At 37.6% G+C, this 21,702-nt stretch overlaps 2 protein-coding genes across 2 annotated transcripts in view; one reads left to right on the forward strand and one right to left on the reverse strand.

The window, feature by feature from the left end:
• Positions 1-21,702, reverse strand: part of CDC73 (cell division cycle 73) — a 164,960-nt gene that overhangs the window by 68,467 nt on the left and 74,791 nt on the right. The gene's annotated exons all lie outside the window — the stretch shown is intronic.
• Positions 3,785-11,191, forward strand: B3GALT2 (beta-1,3-galactosyltransferase 2). Its single transcript, XM_006129147.4, has 2 exons — positions 3,785-4,330; positions 9,136-11,191. The coding sequence occupies exon 2, from the start codon at positions 9,275-9,277 to the stop codon at positions 10,541-10,543; it is 1,269 nt and encodes a 422-aa protein (XP_006129209.1). The 5' UTR covers positions 3,785-4,330; positions 9,136-9,274; the 3' UTR covers positions 10,544-11,191.

Genomic DNA, 21,702 nt, shown 5'->3' on the forward strand with positions numbered 1-21,702 from the left:
CCTGTGAAAGCAGGCAGTGTCTATGATAAAGCACTACAGAAGTGCAGCTGTAGTGTTGTATTTAGGAAAAAAGAGAAATTACAAAGAAGGAGAAAACGCAACAGATTATTCAGGGATACCCAAGAATAGCTCCGTACGTTGCATTTACATATAACCAAATAAAACAGAAGTCTGCAGGCCAGAATGAGTCTTGCAACTCAAGCTCCCCGCTGCCCCCTCACTACTTCCCAGGGCAATGAGGCTCTGGCTTTGACAGTTGCCTTCCCTCAGCCCTCATGTCTGCAGCAACTAGACTTCGATAGCTCAGCTGCGCTTCCCCTCCCTCCCCCAACCTTTCCCAGTGGGATCATGTAGTATTTTTTGTTGTTAAAAGATAGCTGCAATGCAAAGAAGTTAAGTTTGAGAACCACAGATCTAGTTTTATTTTCTTCCAAACTCAAGTGTTAAGGTTCATCAGGTGAGGGAGTTGAGGACCAAAGCTGAGGTGCTCACAATCCCGTCGAGCAGATGCCTGGATGACATGAAGACTGAAACTAGCCATTGCTGGAGAGAACATAGCCTGAGCCTCGAGTACCAAGTTATGTAGGTACATGCCACCATGTGATTGAGAAGCCAAAGGGTGTTCTCTGGCTTCTCCAGCTCTCCAGCTTGCAGACTCAAATGAGCTGCAAACCTCTTTAGAAAATCTTGGTTGGGCTTAGCATCATCCTCAGGTACCTCAGGAGGTACATGTGGAGATCAAACACCTAAATTAAATGGACAGCAAGTACTCGAGAAAAACTATGCCATTTGCTATACTGAAAATTGTTAATTATGAAAACTCTATAACATATATATTTTGAAACAGCATCGACACACATACAACTAGCTTCTAAAGAGCAATTTCAGCCTTTTCAGCCACACACATCAGGATTTAGGAGCAAAACTATGCTATCCTCAGAACTGCTTATTTTGTACCTACCACAGAGATATACAGAGCCTGCAATTTTCACTTGTATTAGCAGTTACCAGTATTTAATTGCATGACAGAAAAATTGTTAACCCAAAACACAAATTTAACACAAGTTAAAAACAATATATAAAATGATTTTAAATAAGCATGCAAATCAAAGCAGTTACGATCGAGAAGCAGAAGCATACTGAGAGTGAAACGTTCATGTGGGTAGTCTGGTATGTGAGCTAAGTAACATTGATGGCTACTGCAGTAAAATGAGGTCTGAAACATATGTCCATATATCACTGGCCTGGTATAATACCTGGGTAAAAATGGTCAAACCTTTGCTAATATAAAGCAAAACTGAGGAGTGAGCAAAGGCAGTCCCTAATCACAATCTGGCAAGAACAGGGCTGAATTGCAAAAACACATACCTAAGAAGTACTAGACATGAGTACTAGACATTTTAGAGGGATGGCAACAGAATACCTTGTTAGGAAACATCTTGATACCAACATACTTCCCCCATAGATAACAGGAACATACTGACCTAGGTTCAGGAAAGGGTTCAAGGTAACAGCATAACAATGTTCTGCTCAAATAATGATGTACAAAGTAATGGGTGATAACTAGTTACATTAAGGGGTGGCAGCCTAATACCTCAGGAGTGATGTGTAACTTTTTGTACCTGTATATAAAAATGTATCCTAGGGTGGCTGTCACCGTCCAGCCTAGAGGGCAGTGAAAAGTCCCACCGCTGACTGAGCTGATCCATTGCAATGGGCACATGTGTGTTAGTGGTCTGGTAAAAGTCTCCTGAACACGAGGGCTGTGCTTCATTGACAATAAACCTGGCCTTGTGCCTTTGTCCTTTATCTGATTTTGCAGTCTTTGGGGGCTCTCCAGGGGTCTGCTGTGCTGGCTATCTGCTCAGAGTTAATGCAACACTCAGGGGGAGCACACACATATAGCCAAATGGTTATCATTTACTAACGCAAAATATCTATCAAAACACCACACTTCTAATTACAGCCACAAAGATAAAAGTTCAAAAATGTGTCAATATTTTTGTTTGATGAGAACATGTCATACTTTTCAAAAAAAGAAGCATACATTTCTGGCCACATTCACTCAGAAGTTACGTGAACACTAACTGGTTTGCCTGTGTGTGCGCGCGCAACTGAACTATGATATTTTCAAACTATGATATTTTGTTGAGTGTAACGAGCATTTCACAATTACGAACCACCACCATTCCCAACATGCTCATAACTGAGCTTCTACTACACCTACACTCACAGGAGAGGCATAGTTAAGCCACCTCCATGAGAGTCAATAATTATGTTGATGGGAGAAACCTTCCCATTAACCTTCTTTCCACACCAGGGGTTACAGTAGTATAGCTGTGTTATTAAGGGGTATGGATTTTTCACACCCCTAGAGTGACACCATTATAATGACGCTGCCAGTGTAGACCAAGCCTTAAGGTAAGTTTTGAAAGAAGTGTATGTCCCAACATTTAATAGACACTTCAGAAACATGCAGCAGGCATATACATCCCTCTCTCAATATTGATTCTTAATTATTTATAGTATAGTGCCTGCAATTACTCACCACCTTCTTTTTTAAAACTACTATTTTAGCCAAAGAAGATACAAATCTTTATCAATATATAGTTCCTCAAATAGGGCAACGGAGTTAACACAAATTGTATTTAGGATTGGAAATACACAGACCAAATAAGGTCATTCCATTTAACCTAGTGGACTTTTATACACAGATATTTTGGTCAAAAGAGTATATGTATCTGATTAAATCTTATCAGAACATGTGTCTGGAGCCAGTAAGCCTACTGACTGCACTTGGGGAAGCATGACTTGATAATTAATTTCTATTATTGCAGATTCTTGCCCAGTGCCCTACAGAAGTCAGAGGTAGCATTTGATATATGGCAGTCCAGTGAAGAAATTCTGTCTCTGGCTAGTCCCATTAGAAGAGTTGCAGAAATGAAAAACCAGATAACCATTTCCAAAGGAAGACAAGATAAATACCCCAATGCTCATCATTTGGTAAAAATGCATTCCCTATAATTGGGTTAAACCTTTATAGTTTTTTGCTTATGTACTACATGAATCACCAAATTCACACTGTCCCAGAAAAGGATCAGATTGTTTAAAAGAAAGAAAAGAACACTGAATGCAAGTTGTATTAAGACAATACATACTGTAGGTATTTCAGAAGAAAAAAATATCAGGGTTTCTTACGCTCACTGGCTTCCAGTATTTCTGCAATACTTTGTGAGCTCTACCACTGAAGGAAAGCACTAATGGCAGTGAGATGTACAAACTCCAATGACATTAGTTGCTGCCAACTGCTTTGACTAAACCAAAACCATGGTTTATAGTATGGTAGGATATACATTCTGTTTTATGTAGAAAAATACATTTTCATAGAGCAGTGAAGGGGTTAACCCAAGCTAATATATTTCAATGCTTACAGCTCTTAGCCTCTGCAGAAGTATATCTGGAATAAGAAAATTGAAATGTCTAACTTGGAAAAAAAAAAAGAATTTTACGTTATGGCACTAAATAAAGAAATACATCTGAAAAATAAACTCATTTATTTAATGATCATCTCATTTTCATATTACTTACTCATCACTACTCTTGCACTGAATATGTATCATTTATCAAATAGAAGTAAAAACCTGTAAGCTTTCTGGCTGCCTTAGGATTTAGTCAAAATGAATGCAAACAATCACGTGGGATTCAGCCAAGCAGTGACGTTAAATTCTGCTCTGTCAGAAGACAGCATCTGTCAAAGCCCACATTTAAACTGCTGCCTGCCTGTGCAGCAGCTGAAGAACTATGGAATGGATTTTATAAACCAAAATCCTTAGTTAAAACTGCTCAAAACCTTTTCAGTTACTGCCTAGCAACAAAGGAAGAAGGGAGGGAGAAGTAAAACCCATTACTGAATGCAGCTGAATCACTATATTCCAGCACTTGCTGCTTAACATTATCACTAGAAATATGGATACTGAGAAGAGAATACAGCACCGCATTGTCCAACAAGGGAAATGCTAGATGTAAAAGCTTCAATGCATCAATTGTCAAGAGCAAAAGAACCCTGATTGGAACACAAGCAAGAACTACTGTTCTTTTGTTTGAAAGATGAACAAAAGACACCAAGACGTGGACACTTATAAGCAAGGAAGGTAACACAGCAACAAGGAGACAGATGGACAGATTGGATACCGTGAAAAGCAATCGCAGGAAGCAGACATTTGGGGAATATGCGCATGTTCAATAACATCTTTTTTGCTGAAGTGATGGCGTGTCAAAACTATTTTCAGGGGGTATAAACCTCTCACCGTAAATGGCCTAAACAAGGAAGGTATGTCTAAATCTTGTGTGTGATATATTCATTCAATTGTCTAGTTCCTTTGCATCCGACAGGTATAGATCATTGCAAACCTATGTTCCCAGTGATAATGTTTCTGTGAACAGTGAAAAGAATTCCAGCAGTTCCTCCCCTAACCCCCCCCCCCCCCGAACCTACACAGAACAAATGTCACTACTGCTACTTCTCATTAAATATGTTTCTCACAGTCAATTGAGGATTAAGAGTAAGGAAGAGGAATATCTCTGGCTATTGTACTTGAGAAATAAAACTTAAAAATCTCTTGTTTAAAAATTAATCAGTTAACCATCCTCTCAAACTAGGTCAGATTTAATCCCTATCTGAAGTAATCTTGAAGCCTTGGTAAAATGGCTGTGGCACACATGCTGAATGCCCTGAACCATCAAAACAGACCATGCAGTCAAATTACAGTTAAATGGCATCGTGGATGCTTTTTGCACTTGCTAGTACTCCTGTAGTGCTCTTAAATATAAATAAAATGTCACCAGATTAAATATTATCATCATGCCTAATTCATAACTAAAAACATGCAAAAGCTACCAATAGCACAATTAACTGCTACATTTTCCAAGTAGTGTTAGGCTTTGTGATTCCCCAAAGGAAACCTTAATACACTGTACCACTCAAGATGGTGAGCATATAATTTATATCATGCTATCATTACAAGTTATCTGCTTAATATGCAACACATTGATTGTTTAACTCTGAATATAAAAAGAAGTCATCATGATAAATTGCTTTTCAGTCATTTCCACCTATTATTTAAACTAGGTAATCTTAAAATGCTTTGATAAAAACAGGAATTTCACACTACTATCTTTACTAAAAATAAGATACCTGAATCTAAAGCACTCTTACAGAGCTACAGAATCGACACCGTTATCTACAAAATCTACCAACAAAACATAATAAATTATTAAAGAGCATTATGTAAAAGTGCTTACTTCATCCCAAGCAATTCTAACATCTAATAAAACTAATACAACACTGGACAAAGTTTGCACGTCTAATTTAACAAATATGCAGCAAGATGATGTAACTTTAACACTGAGTGGCACCTAAACAACAAAACGTAACTCCTGTGTGAAATTTTTTCAAAAGTTTAATTTTTTCAGTGTCTATTTTTACAAAATTAACCAACAAATTCTCCCATGACCAATCAATTGTGTGAATTTTGTGATTTAAAGTTATTTGACTTTGACAAGAAAAAGAAGAAGTGTCTGTTTTTTGCAAAGAATTAATGCAGTTAACATATCACCACAGATATTAGGCCCTGCATAATGTGCTTTAAAACCCTGCTGCTATTTACCATCAGTATACCAATTCTCAGGCTGCTTTTTCAACTTTTCCCTCTAATTAAAGGTTTGCCTAGAGAGCTAATCAAAATATGAAAATCCAGGATGTATAAACGCAGAGCTGAAACTAATGCTTCAATCTGCAGAGCCATAATTGAGCACTACTAGAAACAAGAAAGGAAACAAAGGTGGAGGAGAGACCAAAAATAGAACACTCAAAATATGTTCTACAGTTTAACTTTGTTAATTCACAATACATCAACCAATGCACATTCAAGTGTTGAGAAACAAATAGAGCTTTTATAAATAACATGCTTAAAATGCACAGCTGCATACTACAGCTTTCGAAAGGACAAGGTGACTACTCGACCCACTACGTAGATTTAGTTCCACAGGATATGTTAATTCCAAACTTTAAAAAAAACCAATACAGAGCTTAATATTACTGACTGGACAATTAATAAAATAAAGCAGCAGAAAACAAAACCATGAATACTTTTCATAATGCCATTTTAAATGAATATTGCCAATTTTTCACACAGTTAAGAATTAGGCAAATGTTATGGGGGTAATTTGCCATATTTTTTCCAAAAATGTATAAACATTATACTTAGATAAAATTCTTAATTTAACTGCAAGTATTTCCAAATGTTTTCAACCACAAGTACAAATGGCAAAACAAAAACATCAAGTTTTAATTTATTCTTCCAGTAAATACTTCTACAACCTTAGAGGATATTTTTAAACATAAGAAATATTATGCAATTTTTGAATATACTATTTTTAATTCTGAAAATGCATGGAAATCAAGAAACATTTTAAGAAATCATCTAATTTATATGAAGTTTTGACAGTAGGCTTCACATAAAGAAATTTAAACAGACCCCAGAAAAATGCAGATTCTAAATAAGCTTCAGCTTTTAAAATCCTCTATTTCTACAGTATCCTCTTGTGAAAATTAACTGATTTTTTTCAGAAGCTCATTGTACATTGCACATGAGATATTCTCTGATACCTTCAATTGCCTCTCACTAAAAAATGGGCACACAACAAAAAATTATATCAGTTAAACATTAAAACAATTCTTAATAGTTACGGCTACCAATATTAATTCACTTAAATCATTCACATTTAATAAGGAAGTTGTGATAATGGAATAATTCAGTGTGGCTATTAAGTTACACTGAACTGCAGTTGCTATCCTTTATTCAAGCCTCTCAAAAAACATTTATTTTACTGTCTATTACAGCACATGTAACATATATAATGGAATAACAGTACTGTACCATATATATCCTCACCATCAGGAGCTGTCATTAGATATTAATTGCACTGAGAGATGTTGTCTGAACAGACACATTTGAAATAAAACTGTTATATTTGCTTTTATGTAAATTTTAAAAATTAAACTCACTAATTATTCACATAACCCCCTCCCCCACACACACACACACACACACCCCTCCACCCCAGAAGTGCATGAATATGCAGATCAGCTCAAAACTAAAACTTTAAGGATTTATTTCCTTGTACACAGATGTCATTGTAGTAACAATCACATAAGTATTAAACAATTTTATCACAACTGTAAACTCCATGTTACAGGTAAAAACTGTGTGCATTCTAAAATAGTTTTAAAAGCGGTATCAAGAAAAACCTATGAGCCACTAAACAATTTCAACTTCAGACAGAACTACTTCAACTAAGTGGGTTTAAACACTGCATACATTCGAAAATCTAAACAGAGGAGTTTAATGTAGCTGAGCAAATTTTTTACCGTTTCAAAAGCAGAATTTTGCAACTGTATGGTCTTCTCAGATACATTTACATTTTTACAAATCATGGTTAAAATCCCCACTTACTTGCTCCTCCTAGTGGACAAAACTACAGCTTTCATTCAGTAAGATAATACTATTAGCACTGTACCCTATCATTTTGAATGAGTTTTAATCTGCATAAAGAGCAAATCATTTGTCACTTTAAATTCAGTTTGATATATGGCAACTATTAAAATGTCTATAGAAAAAAAATTATTCCAAAAACTTTACATGTGTTTTGGGCACAGACTTGTAGGCTATATATACATATGCATGTATGAGGGTAAGTAAAGATTTTTATACTCTATCCACCGTGTGATTTAATAAATCTGTGTGCCACCTTTTCAAATTACATTTTTACAGTTTAAATCTTGTAATTATCCATGTAACATGTCACTACCTTTTTCAAAATGAAGAATCCAAATATTGGCTTTGGAAGATGATGAAGTAATTAAATAAATTACACATTTACATAAAAAGTGTTTTCCACAGGAATCCTGTAAGATTGGCTTTTTTTTTTTCTCCAAACTCAAAACCCTAGAGTCTAGAAATAAATTAGAACAAATTGAAAATCATGAACAAATTTGTACCATGCAATGAAAGGCTCATTTATGAGATGATATGATCAGCTTTTAATATGCAGCATCATGAAGCTGCCGTATTGACTCTGCTCTTAAATCTCAAAATAAATGTTGAGGAGATGGGAAATGATGCTGGAAAGCTAGTTTAGCAAATTTTCTGTAGTTGCAATTGCTAGTATAATTGCTGTAACAGAAGTATACAAAAAACAGTTTAAAAACAATGAAAGCATTAAAACTAATCTGTGAATTACTATAAAAATTGAGAGGTTGCTGTTTAATATAAACAACTAAAATCACTATGACTAATCAATTACATATTTAATTTTAAAATTAACCCCAGACAATTCAGGTAAGGAAATTTTTTACTCACTGTGGAACGAAAGGTTAAAGGTGAGTCAAAGATTAAAAAAAAAGCATTTACTATTTGTTTCTGAGGCCTGTACAGTAAAAGTGTTGGACCCCAAACATTAATTTTGATGGGTACGGCTTCTCATTGAGTTTTTTAGCACAGTAGAGGCCAATGGAAACATACCAAGCAGTATACTGTGACAAACAGAACTCAACTATAATCAACCTTGCACCATCTATCCCGATACCCAAACATGAACATTTTACAAAAAGGGCCTCTAATTGATGCATACTAATCACTGAATGTCAAATCAATGTCAATTAATGCCAATAAATCTTCCCATCTGGTATCAAGGCCTTTTCATTTGGTCTCTCTTAACCATAGAACAGTTTTACATTTACTCTACATAGAGCTGATTTAAGTTCAGACTTTCTTGTCCAGAGTTGAACAAGCGACTTATTATACAGCGGAAATGAGAAGACAAAACAAAGATTTATAATTAATTAAGTGCTATGCTTTCCCCCCAAATGCTAATGAATTGAGTACATTTTAACAAAAAATTAAGTTTGCCTTTAAGTGTGGAATTCAAGTTTCTGTTTACTAGATAATTACACTGGGACTAATACTTTATTAAAATTCCAATGTTATTTGTTTCTTATTTCTCATTGTAACATTCATTATAAATCCCCTGATTTTTAAAGTGAATTGTAAAAGGTTATTTTTTTCACCTTTGCAGCAGAGCGACCTATGTGCAGAGCATTACTCCAGGTGAATTTAAAAAGATGAATACCAAAGAATAGCAGTGGATTAAAAAGGAAAGAAGGAAAAATTTTGTTCAACTGTTATCTCGCATTCCCTTGTTGGATACATACAACATGCTTCAGTGGAGAAGACGACACTGCTGTTTTGCAAAAATGACGTGGAATACCAAAAGGTCTCTGTTTCGCACCCATCTTATTGGCCTGCTTTCTCTCGTGTTTCTTTTTGCTATGTTTCTGTTCTTTAATCATCATGACTGGCTGCCAGGCAGAGCTGGATTCAAAGAAAATCCTGTGGCTTACACTATTCGAGGATTTAGGTCTACAAAAAGCGAGACAAACCATAGCTCTCTGAGGAACATTTTGAAGGATACAATCCCTCAGACTCTTAGGCCTCAGACAGTCACTAATTCCAACAACACTGACCTGTCACCACAAGGAGTAACTGGCTTAGAGAATACACTCAGTGCCAATGGAAGTATTTACAATGAAAAAGGTACCGGACATCCAACTTCATATCATTTTAAGTATATAATAAATGAGCCTGAAAAATGCCAGGAGAAGAGTCCTTTTCTAATACTACTTATAGCTGCAGAACCAGGCCAAGTGGAAGCTAGACAAGCTATTCGGCAAACGTGGGGTAATGAAAGCCTGGCACCGGGTATTCAAATTGTTCGCATTTTTTTGCTGGGTTTAAGCATTAAACTAAATGGATACCTTCAACGTACCATATTGGAGGAAAGCAGACAGTATCATGATGTTATTCAACAAGAATATTTAGATACTTACTATAACTTAACCATCAAAACTCTTATGGGGATGAACTGGGTTGCCACCTACTGTCCAAATGTTCCCTATGTTATGAAAACTGATAGCGATATGTTTGTCAATACTGAGTATTTAATACATAAGCTTCTGAAGCCAGAATTGCCACCAAGACACAAATATTTTACCGGTTACCTAATGAGAGGGTATGCACCTAATAGGAACAAGGATAGCAAGTGGTATATGCCACCTGATCTGTATCCAAGTGAGCGTTACCCTGTATTCTGCTCAGGGACTGGTTATGTTTTCTCTGGAGATTTGGCAGAAAAGATATTTAAAGTCTCCTTAAGTATCAGACGCCTGCACTTAGAGGATGTATATGTGGGGATCTGTCTTGCCAAGTTGCGAATTGACCCTATGCCTCCGCCCAATGAGTTTGTCTTCAATCACTGGCGAGTTTCTTATTCCAGTTGTAAATATAGCCACCTAATTACCTCCCATCAGTTCCAGCCTAGTGAACTGATCAAATACTGGAACCACTTACAACAAAATAAGCACAATGCCTGTGCCAATGCAGCAAAAGAAAAAGCTGGCAGATATCGCCATCGTAAACTGCATTAAAAAGGACAATACTCCATCTATAAAAAATATCCCATGTGCAATTTGTAAATATTGCTGAAAGCATGTACAGTGAAAAACGGATGAGCTTAATGGGACAGTCTTTATTTAAGCCCTCATCACTTAATGGAGTTTGAAAATTATTTTTTTAATTTTAGAAAAATATAATTCTTGACAATAGTAATATTATGAAACTATAACCAAAAGGTTTCCCAAACAAATTTGAGGAAAGAGAGATGGTATACAAGGATTTTTCGTGTTAACGTGCAATAATAAGCATGCACACTTTGGTGGTACAATTGCTATTTTATGTGCCAATAAAATATAAACGAGCATATTTTCCACATTAAATTATTGCAATTTTTTAAGAAGTGCACACATTGCTCTAATTCAAAAAATTCTTTCCTCTGAAGTCATTAATGATTTCATTGTTGTCTAGAACTGTTATAAATAAAACTATCCGAGTCAAATTACAGAAATTTTGCAAGTTTAAAAAGTTCTTCCCTAACTTCAGAACCATATTAAAAAGTGATTATACTAAACTCTTATCGCCTGTGAAAGCTGCATAATGTGACTGTTATAATTTGAGAAGATGCTATCAATGCATTTTAAAGCATTGAGCACATATTTGACTACAGTACAACAAACAAAACCCACATAGAAGACTGCTATTTTGCCATATGCCAGCTTGTAAAGTGAACTGAATTTTAGATTAAAGTTTACATTGAAGTAACCTTCAATAACTTCTCAAACTCTACATCGGGGTAGGAAAATGATGGCCTGTGAGCCACATCCTGCCTGCTAGCCATTTTAATCTAGCCCGCAAGCTCCCACTGGGAAGCAAAGTCTGAGGCTTGCCTTGTTCCGCATGGCTCCATGTCTCCCCTCCGACTCCGATGCACAGAAGCATCCACAGCCAGAGGACTCCATGCGCTGTCCCTCTCCCCTCCCCCCCCACACACACACTCCCGCCCCAAGCACAGTTCCCACAGCTCCCATTGGCTGGAACCTCAGAGTGGGAACTGCAGGGATGGCATCTGTGGATGGGACAGTGGAGGGGAGCACACAGAGTTGCCTAGTTGTACCTTCATGTGGGAGCAGGCCAAAACAGGGATGTGCTCCTGCTTCCAGGAGCTGCGTGAGGAGGTAAGCACAGCCTGGAGCTTGCACCCCTGAGCTTTCCCCCTGCCCTTCAACCCTCTGCCCTAGCCCTGATCCCTCTCTTGCATCCTAATTCCACAGTCCCAGCCTATATGCTCTCCTGCATCTTAAGTCCCTGCATCCCTCTGACTCTCCTAGCCAGAACCATCACACAACAAGCCCCATGCTCCAAACTCCTGGCCTAGCCCAAAGACACCCCCCCCCCCAAATCCCTCTGTCCTAGCCTGTAGTTCCCTTCAGCATGCGAAACCCCTCATCACCAGCCCCACCCCAAAGTTCTCTCGCACACACTCCAACCATCTACCCCAGCCTGGAGCCCCCTCCCACATGCTAAACTCATTTCTGGTCCCACCAGAGCCCGCATCTCTGGCCAAAGTGCTCACTCAGTCCTACACTGCAACCCCAATTTACATACCCTGATGTGGCTCCCAGGCCAAGAAGTTTGTCCATCCCTGCTCTAAATTATATTCTGAGGATTATATCACAATTTTTATGCCAAAGAGCATCCTGGACCTAATGCAAGTCCACTATAATCTGCTATTGCACTTACTTTTCTAGAGGGATCTAAACGCGTATGAACAATGAAAAACTCAAAGCCTTTGATCTGATTTGAAAAATGGGAGGGGTTGAAGATTACAGTTCTCCTCCCCTCTCAAAAATACTATTAACGAAGTGAAAGTTGTCATTTGAGCAAGGGATGGTATGGAAGTGATAATTTAGCACTGACATTTCTGGATAGTAAGGTTGTCTACAACAATAAAAACCACCCACAAGCACAACAATACATAAAAGTCATTCCTGTGGTCAACCGAAAATAAAAGGCAAAAGACGTAGACTTATCTAGGGGTGGGGGACCTTTTGGGAGAGAGACATTCCCAGGGCACAGAGCCTTGAGGGGGTCCAGGCTAGTAGACATGTGCTTCAGTCCCATTGGAGAATGGCAGGGGGGTGTCCCAAGCCTCAGGGGCTGCATCCAGTCCACAAGCCTTAGCTTCCCCACCCCTGACTTATACTTACAATTTCCACTCTACCAATGTGCATATTTAGAAAGCTTGGTGGTTCCGATTAGGTTACTTCCTACAAATGCTAAATATACTAGGTCACTACTTGTCATAGTGCCAGATTTACAACCATGTATCTTTGATTTGGTAGAAAAATCATCCTGCAATCTGTTAGTATCTTTTTTTGGGGGAGAGGGGAGAGAATGCTTGACACATTAGGGTAATAGTTATGTGATTTACTTTTATTCTATGGTCACTTAAACCTTCCTTTTTCAATTAACCAGTTTCTGCATTACCCAAGGGTTCTCCAGTTGTTTCCAATGTTTACTGCCCTGGGTTTTCAAACTATAACACAACAGCAGCATTTATGTTTTGGTTAGTCTTCAGGTAATAATGGAAACAGATTATGAGTCCACTACAGATGCGGTTTACTCTTAGCAATCTTTGATCACAAGGCAAGTACTAGTAGGTATAAAAAAGCCGCATTACAGTGGTTGTGCTTTTTCCCTCCCAGGTAATACAGAACTCCTGCATAATATGAGCCATTAGATCACATTTTAAAGGTCCTGCTGTAGTCTAACTTACACCTTTCTGTATTCCATCTAACTTACTCAAATGGGACCACAATCAGCGTTCCCTGTTAAGCTGTGCACTTGTGCGGTCACTTGAGATTCAAATGCCACCCAGCTCATTAGCAAACTATGCACAGTTAGCTAGATTTTTGTTTGTTTCTACTGGGTGGCACACATTCACACATGCCTCAGTGCATATAAAAATAGTTCACACAGAAAAAAAATCAGTGAATGTAAAAGATGAGAGAGCTCATTGACCACAGCCATAGTATGAGAAAACTTTCGAAGTATTACATAAATAAATAAAATCTTTTTTTTCCAGGCCAGTAGGAAAAAATCTTGAGTAGTCTGTTATTTGTATGAGTGTGGAAATACTGTTTGCATTAAGTGAAAGCTACACTGAAGAAAGAAATCTCATCTAGTTCAGAAAACGATGATGTTCATAGCCATTCACTCCACATGTACATGAAGGTGACTAAGGGAAAGACTTTGGCTGCTTTACCACTGTGCCAATTCCCATTTTTGGTTTTCCTTCAAATTCAGATCTAACCATTTGCTTTCCAGTTGATATTTGTCAGAGATGACATTCTGAATGAAAGCTAGTCAGCTTAAGCTTAATGTAGGCAAAATTGAAACAACACTGCTGGTTACTGGGAAGACATCTGGAGAAGCGGTTGGGGATGATTGTGTCCTCTGTTAAGGATGTAAACTGTTCCTTGATTATGGGTGATACTATTATGGCTTCTTAATGCATCCAATAACGCGCCCCTCATCTTCAGTTAAAAGAACAATGGCTCAAAATGCCTTCCAGCTGACCCAAAGAATACAGCCCTTCCCTTTGGAGTAGGACTTCAATGCTTAGCCATGCTTTTGGCATGTCCAGTCTGGACCACTGTAATGTACTTTTTAATCTCAATTATTCAAAAGTCTTGACTAATCCAGAATATTGTTTAACAATTGTGAACAAGAAATACACAGCACATTACATCTGTATTGGAATTCTGCTTACTGAAGGGTAATCCAAGGGGTTAAACCCTGTGTGGCTTGGCACTTGAACTCTTGGGTTTGGCAGCAAGGTATCCTCTAACACACTCAACTTCGGGGCTCGTTCCTCTTTAAAATTTGCCAGTTTGTAAGTATTTTAGGAAGATTGCAATATCTATCAGTTTAGTCTGGCACTGTAACTGGCAGAGGATGTGTTAGCCTTCAGGTGCATTGTGTGTGTGAAGAAAAACTGCTTAGTTTTATAAGCCATATTCTCAGTCCATCATATAGTTTTTAAAAATTTGTATTAGTGCCTATGGGTAATTTGAAGGCACTTTATAAATACAAAAATAAATATTTGGACTACTAACAAAATAGACAGTCTGCTGAAGTCTTTTTGCCCCAACAGTTGTTCAGAACCAACTTTAAGAAGCAAAGGGAACCTTGTACACCAAAAGACTATTTCAGGATAAAGTAGTACAAGTTTTCTCTTGCTAAAACACAAAAAATGCTTTCATTTGTCTATATCGTGTTTAGACACCACTGATTTTCTGCTCACACTAGTACAAAATAAATAATTAGCTCATGATTACAACAACACATCCGCAATTTATGCTACAAATCCTTGACTTTGTAATTTTTCATTTACAATATCGTCTTCATTAGAAAATAATATTTTGAGTTTTATATTGTCACTTTCCCAAACTAAGATGGAAAGAAACTAGATTTTCCATAAAAATAGTTTGAGCATTTGGGCTAAAGATAAACTACTTGTTCAGAGGCATGTTCCTATACCACATCTGTACTCACATTCTGTACCTACCACTCAATATATACCTCAACTGCCAACATTAAATTAAATATTTTCATTTATCTATTTGGTTGGTTGTAAGCTGAGAAAAAGAACAAACTGAATCTAATTATAAAATGATATTGTCAAGAGTGTTTAAGGGATAGGAATAGAATAAAGAGTATTCTTCAATTATAAGAACGAGTCAGTGAGTTAATTGCAGGGAAATTTCATTGTTTTGGACTTCCCTGGTCCAGCACCCTCAGGACCTGACTGATCCCGGATGAGGGATTTTTTCCAGATAAGAGAGGTCACTTCTGGCCCCCCTACTGCCAGTCCCTGGGCTTCCTGGCTTCCCCACCCCACAGCCCAGCTGAGTTGCATGCTGGCTCCCGCAACCCAGCTGAACCGTGTGCCCCCTCGCAGCTCAGATGAGCCATGCGCCAGCTCCTCCCCACCACGCTCCACCCAACTAAGCTGCACACCGGCTCCTGAGCCCTTACTCCCCTGCAACTCGCTGGAACTCTCTGATCTGGAACATCCGGGGTCATGCAAGATCATACATATTGCTAGACAAGAGAATGCCAGATTTTAGAGGTGCAACCAGTACTTCCTTGACGAAAAAGAGAATATACAAAATAACCATGAGATATCCAGAAAATGACTTTTTAAAAGATAGACAGTATATCTGTTCAACGTGCATCTTCAGCTAAGAAAGTGAGCTAGGTATTTTGCCAGTTCAAATATCAATGCCCCTTTCCATGGAAAAATGAGGTCTTATAACTAACCACATAGAGATGGGAGACAGGACCAATTCTGCTAGATTTTCTGTGCGATCTTGGGGTCAGTCAGTCAGTCAGACAGACAGAGAGTCAGTCAGTCAGTCAGACAATATAAGGAAAGAAATACTTCCCAGACTAGAGTGATTTTGGGGGGAGAAATTCAATGTGTATAGGATACTTCTGAGATGTAAATGGAAAATACCATTTACAAATAGCAAATTGTTAACTAGTTCAAAGTTATTAACTCAACTTTGCACCTTCAACATACCATCTGTTCTGTTATTAAATACTGGTAAATCGTTCGGAATCCTACTTCAAGCTAGGAATGTTAAAATGTGTTCAAGTTTGTAAACGTGTAATGCCAGGTGGCTCCATAGGAAATGGTACATGTGGGGAGGCAGCTTAAAAGCTGGCTCCCCACGAGCACTGGCTTCCACCTGCTTGTCTCTGTTTTATATTTCCTTTAGGGCATATCTACACCACAGATTTAAGTCAAACTATGTTAAATCAACTTACAGCTGCCACAGTAACTATTTTAGTGGCTGATGTGCATGTTCTCCTCTTTCTGCCAGTGGTGTGCATCACCACCAGGAGCACTTCTACTGACTGAAGGGAACAGGGTGGGGGCTGAAAGTGAGGGCAGGTTTTGTGCAGTTCCCTGCTGGGAGCAGAGGTGTAGTCACTGAGGCTTGCTGCCTTTTAGCAAGGAGTCCTGAAGTTGACAAGACAGCCAAGAGCCAATGTAAGTAACTCTGGCTAGGTCTACACTGCACCATAGGTCGAAATAAGATATGCAATTTGAGCTATGCAAATTGCGTACCTTATTCTGATCTTATTTTGAAATAGCTTATTTTGTCATTTGGTACTTGTCTACACAGCGCCAGATTTCAAAATAACCCACTATTCTGAAATGTCCCTTACTCCTCGTGGAACGTCAAAATATAGTCATGCTAAACTATGCACTATATTTCAGTATCCCTACTATTTCTAAGGATTTTTATCTTTAAAATAATGTAAAAGTGCAGCTAAAAAAATCCTTACTCTGAAAGGTCTCTTCTTCCTGACCTATTTTCCTGATGTGCCCCAGCCCACACAACCTTCAAACATGAACCAGTATGAAATAGTTGAAGAAACTAATAATGAAATTAATATTTACAGCTATAAGTAATTAAAAGCTATGTGAAAACTTGAGTGTAAAGGAGGTAACGCAATACAAAAACACCAATTCACTTCACATTTCATGTTAAGGATAAATACTGATGTATAACTGAATCCATAACTCAGCTATAGTTTTTTTTTTTTAATAATTACAACAAAAGTACATTTGCTAAACTCAGAAAACATCAAAATACATAATTAAGAAAAGCAACATATGTCACGTACAAATATTGTGTCACTTTAAAACTGCATCTTATTTAGCCACAGGCCAAGGGATGCAAGACAATTGCAGTAATTGAAGCTATGCTATTGGACCTTAGATGTTACTAGTAGAAGACAGCCCAAAGCAAAATTTACAAGGATAGTGACTCAGATACAACATCCTCTAAAGTAACTCAGGTCTGTAAGCCATACTTTAGCAACGTAGCATTTATTGTGCTATGGCAGGTCAGCTTCTTACCTAGACAATTGATCGTCACTGTCTATTTTTCCCTGATAAACTATTAACATATGCATCAAGCCAGCTGTGCAATGATTTAGAAAAGAGGCAAAGAAGGCAAGAATGCCACTTTTACTCTTTATAGAAGACACAAAGTTACAGGAGTAAGGAAGAGAAATAGCCGACCTGAGTATCTAAGTTACAAGACAATCTAATTGTTAGGCTAAAAGATGAAATCATCAGGCACTATGGATGAGGCAGCAAACTCAATACTATATTCAGGGTAAAAAAAAATAGGACACGATTCTAAATGTTAAGAATTTTTTTAAAAAAAATGTTCAACTAGAAAACAATGGTTGAATCTATAGCTTGAAAGCCACACACAGCTGTCCATTGTGAAAGAAAAATTACAAAGTTGGGGATAAATCAATTTGTGCGCCAAAATTTCAGTTACAAAGCATGCTTTTTAACAGCTATACCTAGATCAGAGGCAATTCTACAGAAAGTGACATGAAAGCATATCATCAGGTCACTAACTCCAGAGGTAATGTTTTCCACAGATGGCTGTCAACAAATACTCAAAACAAACAAATGAAAAATAGATCTGACTTATCTAAAATGTAATTAGTTTCATTTACCATGAAATTATTAATTACTGTTCTCTTTTGATTAGTGCAGTTATAAATGAGAACTATCCTGGCTACAGAATGGCACCTTCCTTTCACAGTTAAATGATTACAAAAGGATTCCGCTGAACATGGCTATAGATAACACTACCATGTTGCCTTCCTGGTATTACCATGGCAACAGTTACAAGAGCTCTCTCCTAAGATTTAAATCTGGCAGTTTCACAGCAACACTAACTGAACTATGATGATGCTGTATTTTGCTTTGTGAGCCAACTTCTCAAACCACAATATATTAACCATTTTCATCACACTTTTCAAGAACTAACTCTTCGTCAGAGTACTCCAAATATACTCTTGAATGACTTAATTTAAGAAAGTCACTCCAGCATAGGAAACACTCGTGGCTATGCCTTTATGTAATCTCAAAGATTCCAACTAAACGTTAAGTTTTGTTGGTGTAAAGTTGCAGTCAATACAGTTAAAGTCATTAATAGATTTTCCTCTCAAAGGGTTATACTCTTGGAATCACTGATCAACAAAGTAATACAAATGTTTGACAAAGGAATGTCTAAATAGAAAATAGAATTTCTGTGTATACTAGAGCTTTCATGTGCACAGCCCAAAACTCCAGTCATCTGAAGGAGTGGGCTGTGTCCGTGAAAGCTCATGATACCCATCTACATGTTTGTTAGTCTATAAAGTGCTACCAGACCATTTGTTGTTTTTAAGTTTACCCTGTACAGACTAACTTGGCTATCCCCTGAAGCTTGTGCATACTAGGGATATCAACATATAGACAACATGATTAACTGATAAACCTGGCCTTATTGGTTAATCCTGTTGACTACACCCCCATCACTCTCCCCCCCCCCACACACACACTTACTGCCTTTGTATACAGAGGCAGCAGCGTGGGTGACAGCTGGGAGTTGGCCTGCACAGGGAGCTGGTTTTTAATAGACAGGCGGCAGCATGGGGTGGCGGGGGCTCCCCTGGATCTGCTGGCCCTGCCTCGGGGGACTATCGAATAGTGTAACTACTAAAATTTGATGCGGTTACATGGCTATTCAATTACACGCCAATATCCCTAGCATATACTTCTGTGTATACTTGCAAAAAAAAAAAAAAAATCACTTGACAGAGGAAGAGGATAGTAGGGATGTGAATGGTTAACTGGTGCGGGCTGAAGCAGCTCCCTACCCGCCATGGGCAGGGAACTGCGCCAGCTCTGTGGGGTCTGCTGCGGGTATGGGTTGCTCCAGACCAGCCAAAGTAGCACTTGTCCGCAGCATACCTGGGTTTGGCCCGCCATGGACAGAGGCTGCTCTGGTTGGGCTGGAATGCTCCCACCCATGGCAAGAGGCCTGCTCCAGCCCGGCTGTAGAGGGAGGAAGTGGGGGGGGCACTCCAGCCCAGTCTTTATCCCCATTTAATCAGTTAACTAGTTAAACATTATTATAAACATTGTTTAACTGGTTAAACAGGATTTTACATCCCTAGGGATAGATATACAATCCTTTCAGCTCCTGATTTGTATGCGTAACTACTATTTTCCACAGGAAGTATAACATAGTAAAGCAAAAGACAAACACTGTGGAAAGAACCATCTGAGAGTTACTAAAGTTATGTCAAATGTTCGTACTTCCACTTATTACAAATGACAGTCTTCTTATAGGCATCCCTCTAAAGTCCACCTAGACCTTGATTTTTGTAGAGTTAAAAATTTAACTATTATCTAAGCCTGTAGAAAAACTATTTTAACTATCAATTTTGAATAATGTAAAGCATTTCTGTTCTTAGTTTTCTTTCATGTAGAAGAAAGTAGCATTTTTATGTTCCAATACATTAAAGTAACAATGTTATAGTTCATATGTATTCTTAGCATTACTTAATTCAGATGCCAAACTGTAAGTCAATGTTAAATATACAGCTTAGAGGACAACTGACGCTTGCTGCTGAATAAAAAAAGTTGTAAAGCTTATTCTGTAAATATATGGATACATATAAAATTAAATTTCTCTTGAAATGAGAGATCTAAAAGTAAATATTCTCTGATAATTCTGAATTAACGTAACCAGGACTTTTCAGTATTTTTAGTTATGAGATAGTATCTTTTGTATATTCTTTTAAAATCTATTTCACCATCCAAAATACAAAAAAGAATTTAAAAATGCTACTTTGTTTTAGAAATGTATCTGTTAAAATATTAGGAGTTTAAAAGTTAACTCTTTTCTTCTCTGCCTCCCCAACATATGAAAGGTTGAAAATTAATTACACAGTATGATCACAAATCCATTAAAGCATAATCCAATATTGATGCTCACAAACACTGAAGTTAAGACTGATGTCATTTGTTCAAGTTTAAAATGGCACAAAAGTTTCTATCATTTTTAACATTGAGGTTTTTCAGAATTGGTGAATCATTTGTCTTGCTTTCACAGACGATATGCTTTCTACATCCAATAAGACGTGATTTTCTGTGTAATCAACTGTGAAGAATGATGTTGCAAACAAACCTGTTATGTCCAACTTTCATTAGCATCAGAACAAAAATCAAGCAAAGGAAATGAGAGCTCAATTAAAAATTGCAGGATTGAAATCTGAGTATAGAATAAGTATTGGCATGTTCATTATCAACATACCAGATGGGACTACCACCATATTTTTTTCCTTTAAACCGATACCTCACTTTCTATTCCTATAGCCAAATGAATACAGTTACTTATTGTCTGAATTTTGCACTAAGAGCAGAATGGAAAAGTTTGTAACAAAATGTATTTTTTTAGATGAACAGAAGGAAAGATGAGGAAAAGTATTTTCTAAATATTGCTTCCTCATTTTTCCTTCAGTTCATCTAAAAAAAAAATCTGTGCACACTTGGTAATTATAATATTTTCAGAGAAATCTGCAAACCGTTTTTCAAAAAAAGTCTGATTTTATTGCATAAAAAGTTTGTCTCAGATATCCAAATAATATAGTTATACCTGCACCTCAGAACTTCTAAGTCTAGAAATGAAAGGAATATGTGAAATCTAACATGAAGCATTTTCCACTAAAAAAAATTTTATACCACCCTTCATTAGGGATGTGAAATGGTTAACCAGCAGGGGCTGTAGCAGCCTCTACCCACTGCTGGTAGGGGGAACCTTCAGCCCGGCAGGGCCATTGGGGTGCACTCCAGCCCCTCATTTAAGTAGTTATATGGTTAAACATAATGTTTAGCTGTTAACTAAGTAAATGGGATTTCACCTCCCTACCTCCTATTTTGCCAAACTTCACATCAAAACTTTGGTTTACACAAGTAACTGAAGTCAGTGTAACTATGTCATGCAGGTGTATTGAAAATCCAAAACCTGAGAGATGAAGTTAAGCGGATCCAGCTATGGATGTAGTAGTGTAGACCAGGGCTACTCAACATGCGGCCCACAGCCCATTTATTTGAGGCCCATGGTGTGGTTTGGGTTTACACGTGGCTCAACACACGGCCTGTGGGTGGGAGCCAAAACAAAAAAGTAGTCAATATAATGGTCTTCTGTTGAAATGTGTTTTAGTACTTAAATTCGTGGACTGTCATTGCTCATTAAAAGTGCTGTCATATGGAAATCGAGTAAATATTTCATTTTATTAATATCAGCAGAAGTGACTT

The sequence above is a fragment of the Pelodiscus sinensis genome, chromosome 9 (genome assembly GCF_049634645.1).
Source record: "Pelodiscus sinensis isolate JC-2024 chromosome 9, ASM4963464v1, whole genome shotgun sequence".
NCBI lineage: Eukaryota > Metazoa > Chordata > Testudines > Trionychidae > Pelodiscus > Pelodiscus sinensis.

Coding starts and splice junctions, on each gene's coding strand:
- B3GALT2 (XM_006129147.4), top strand. CDS start 9,275: ATGCTTCAGTGGAGAAGACGACACTGCTGTTTTGCAAAAATGACGTGG.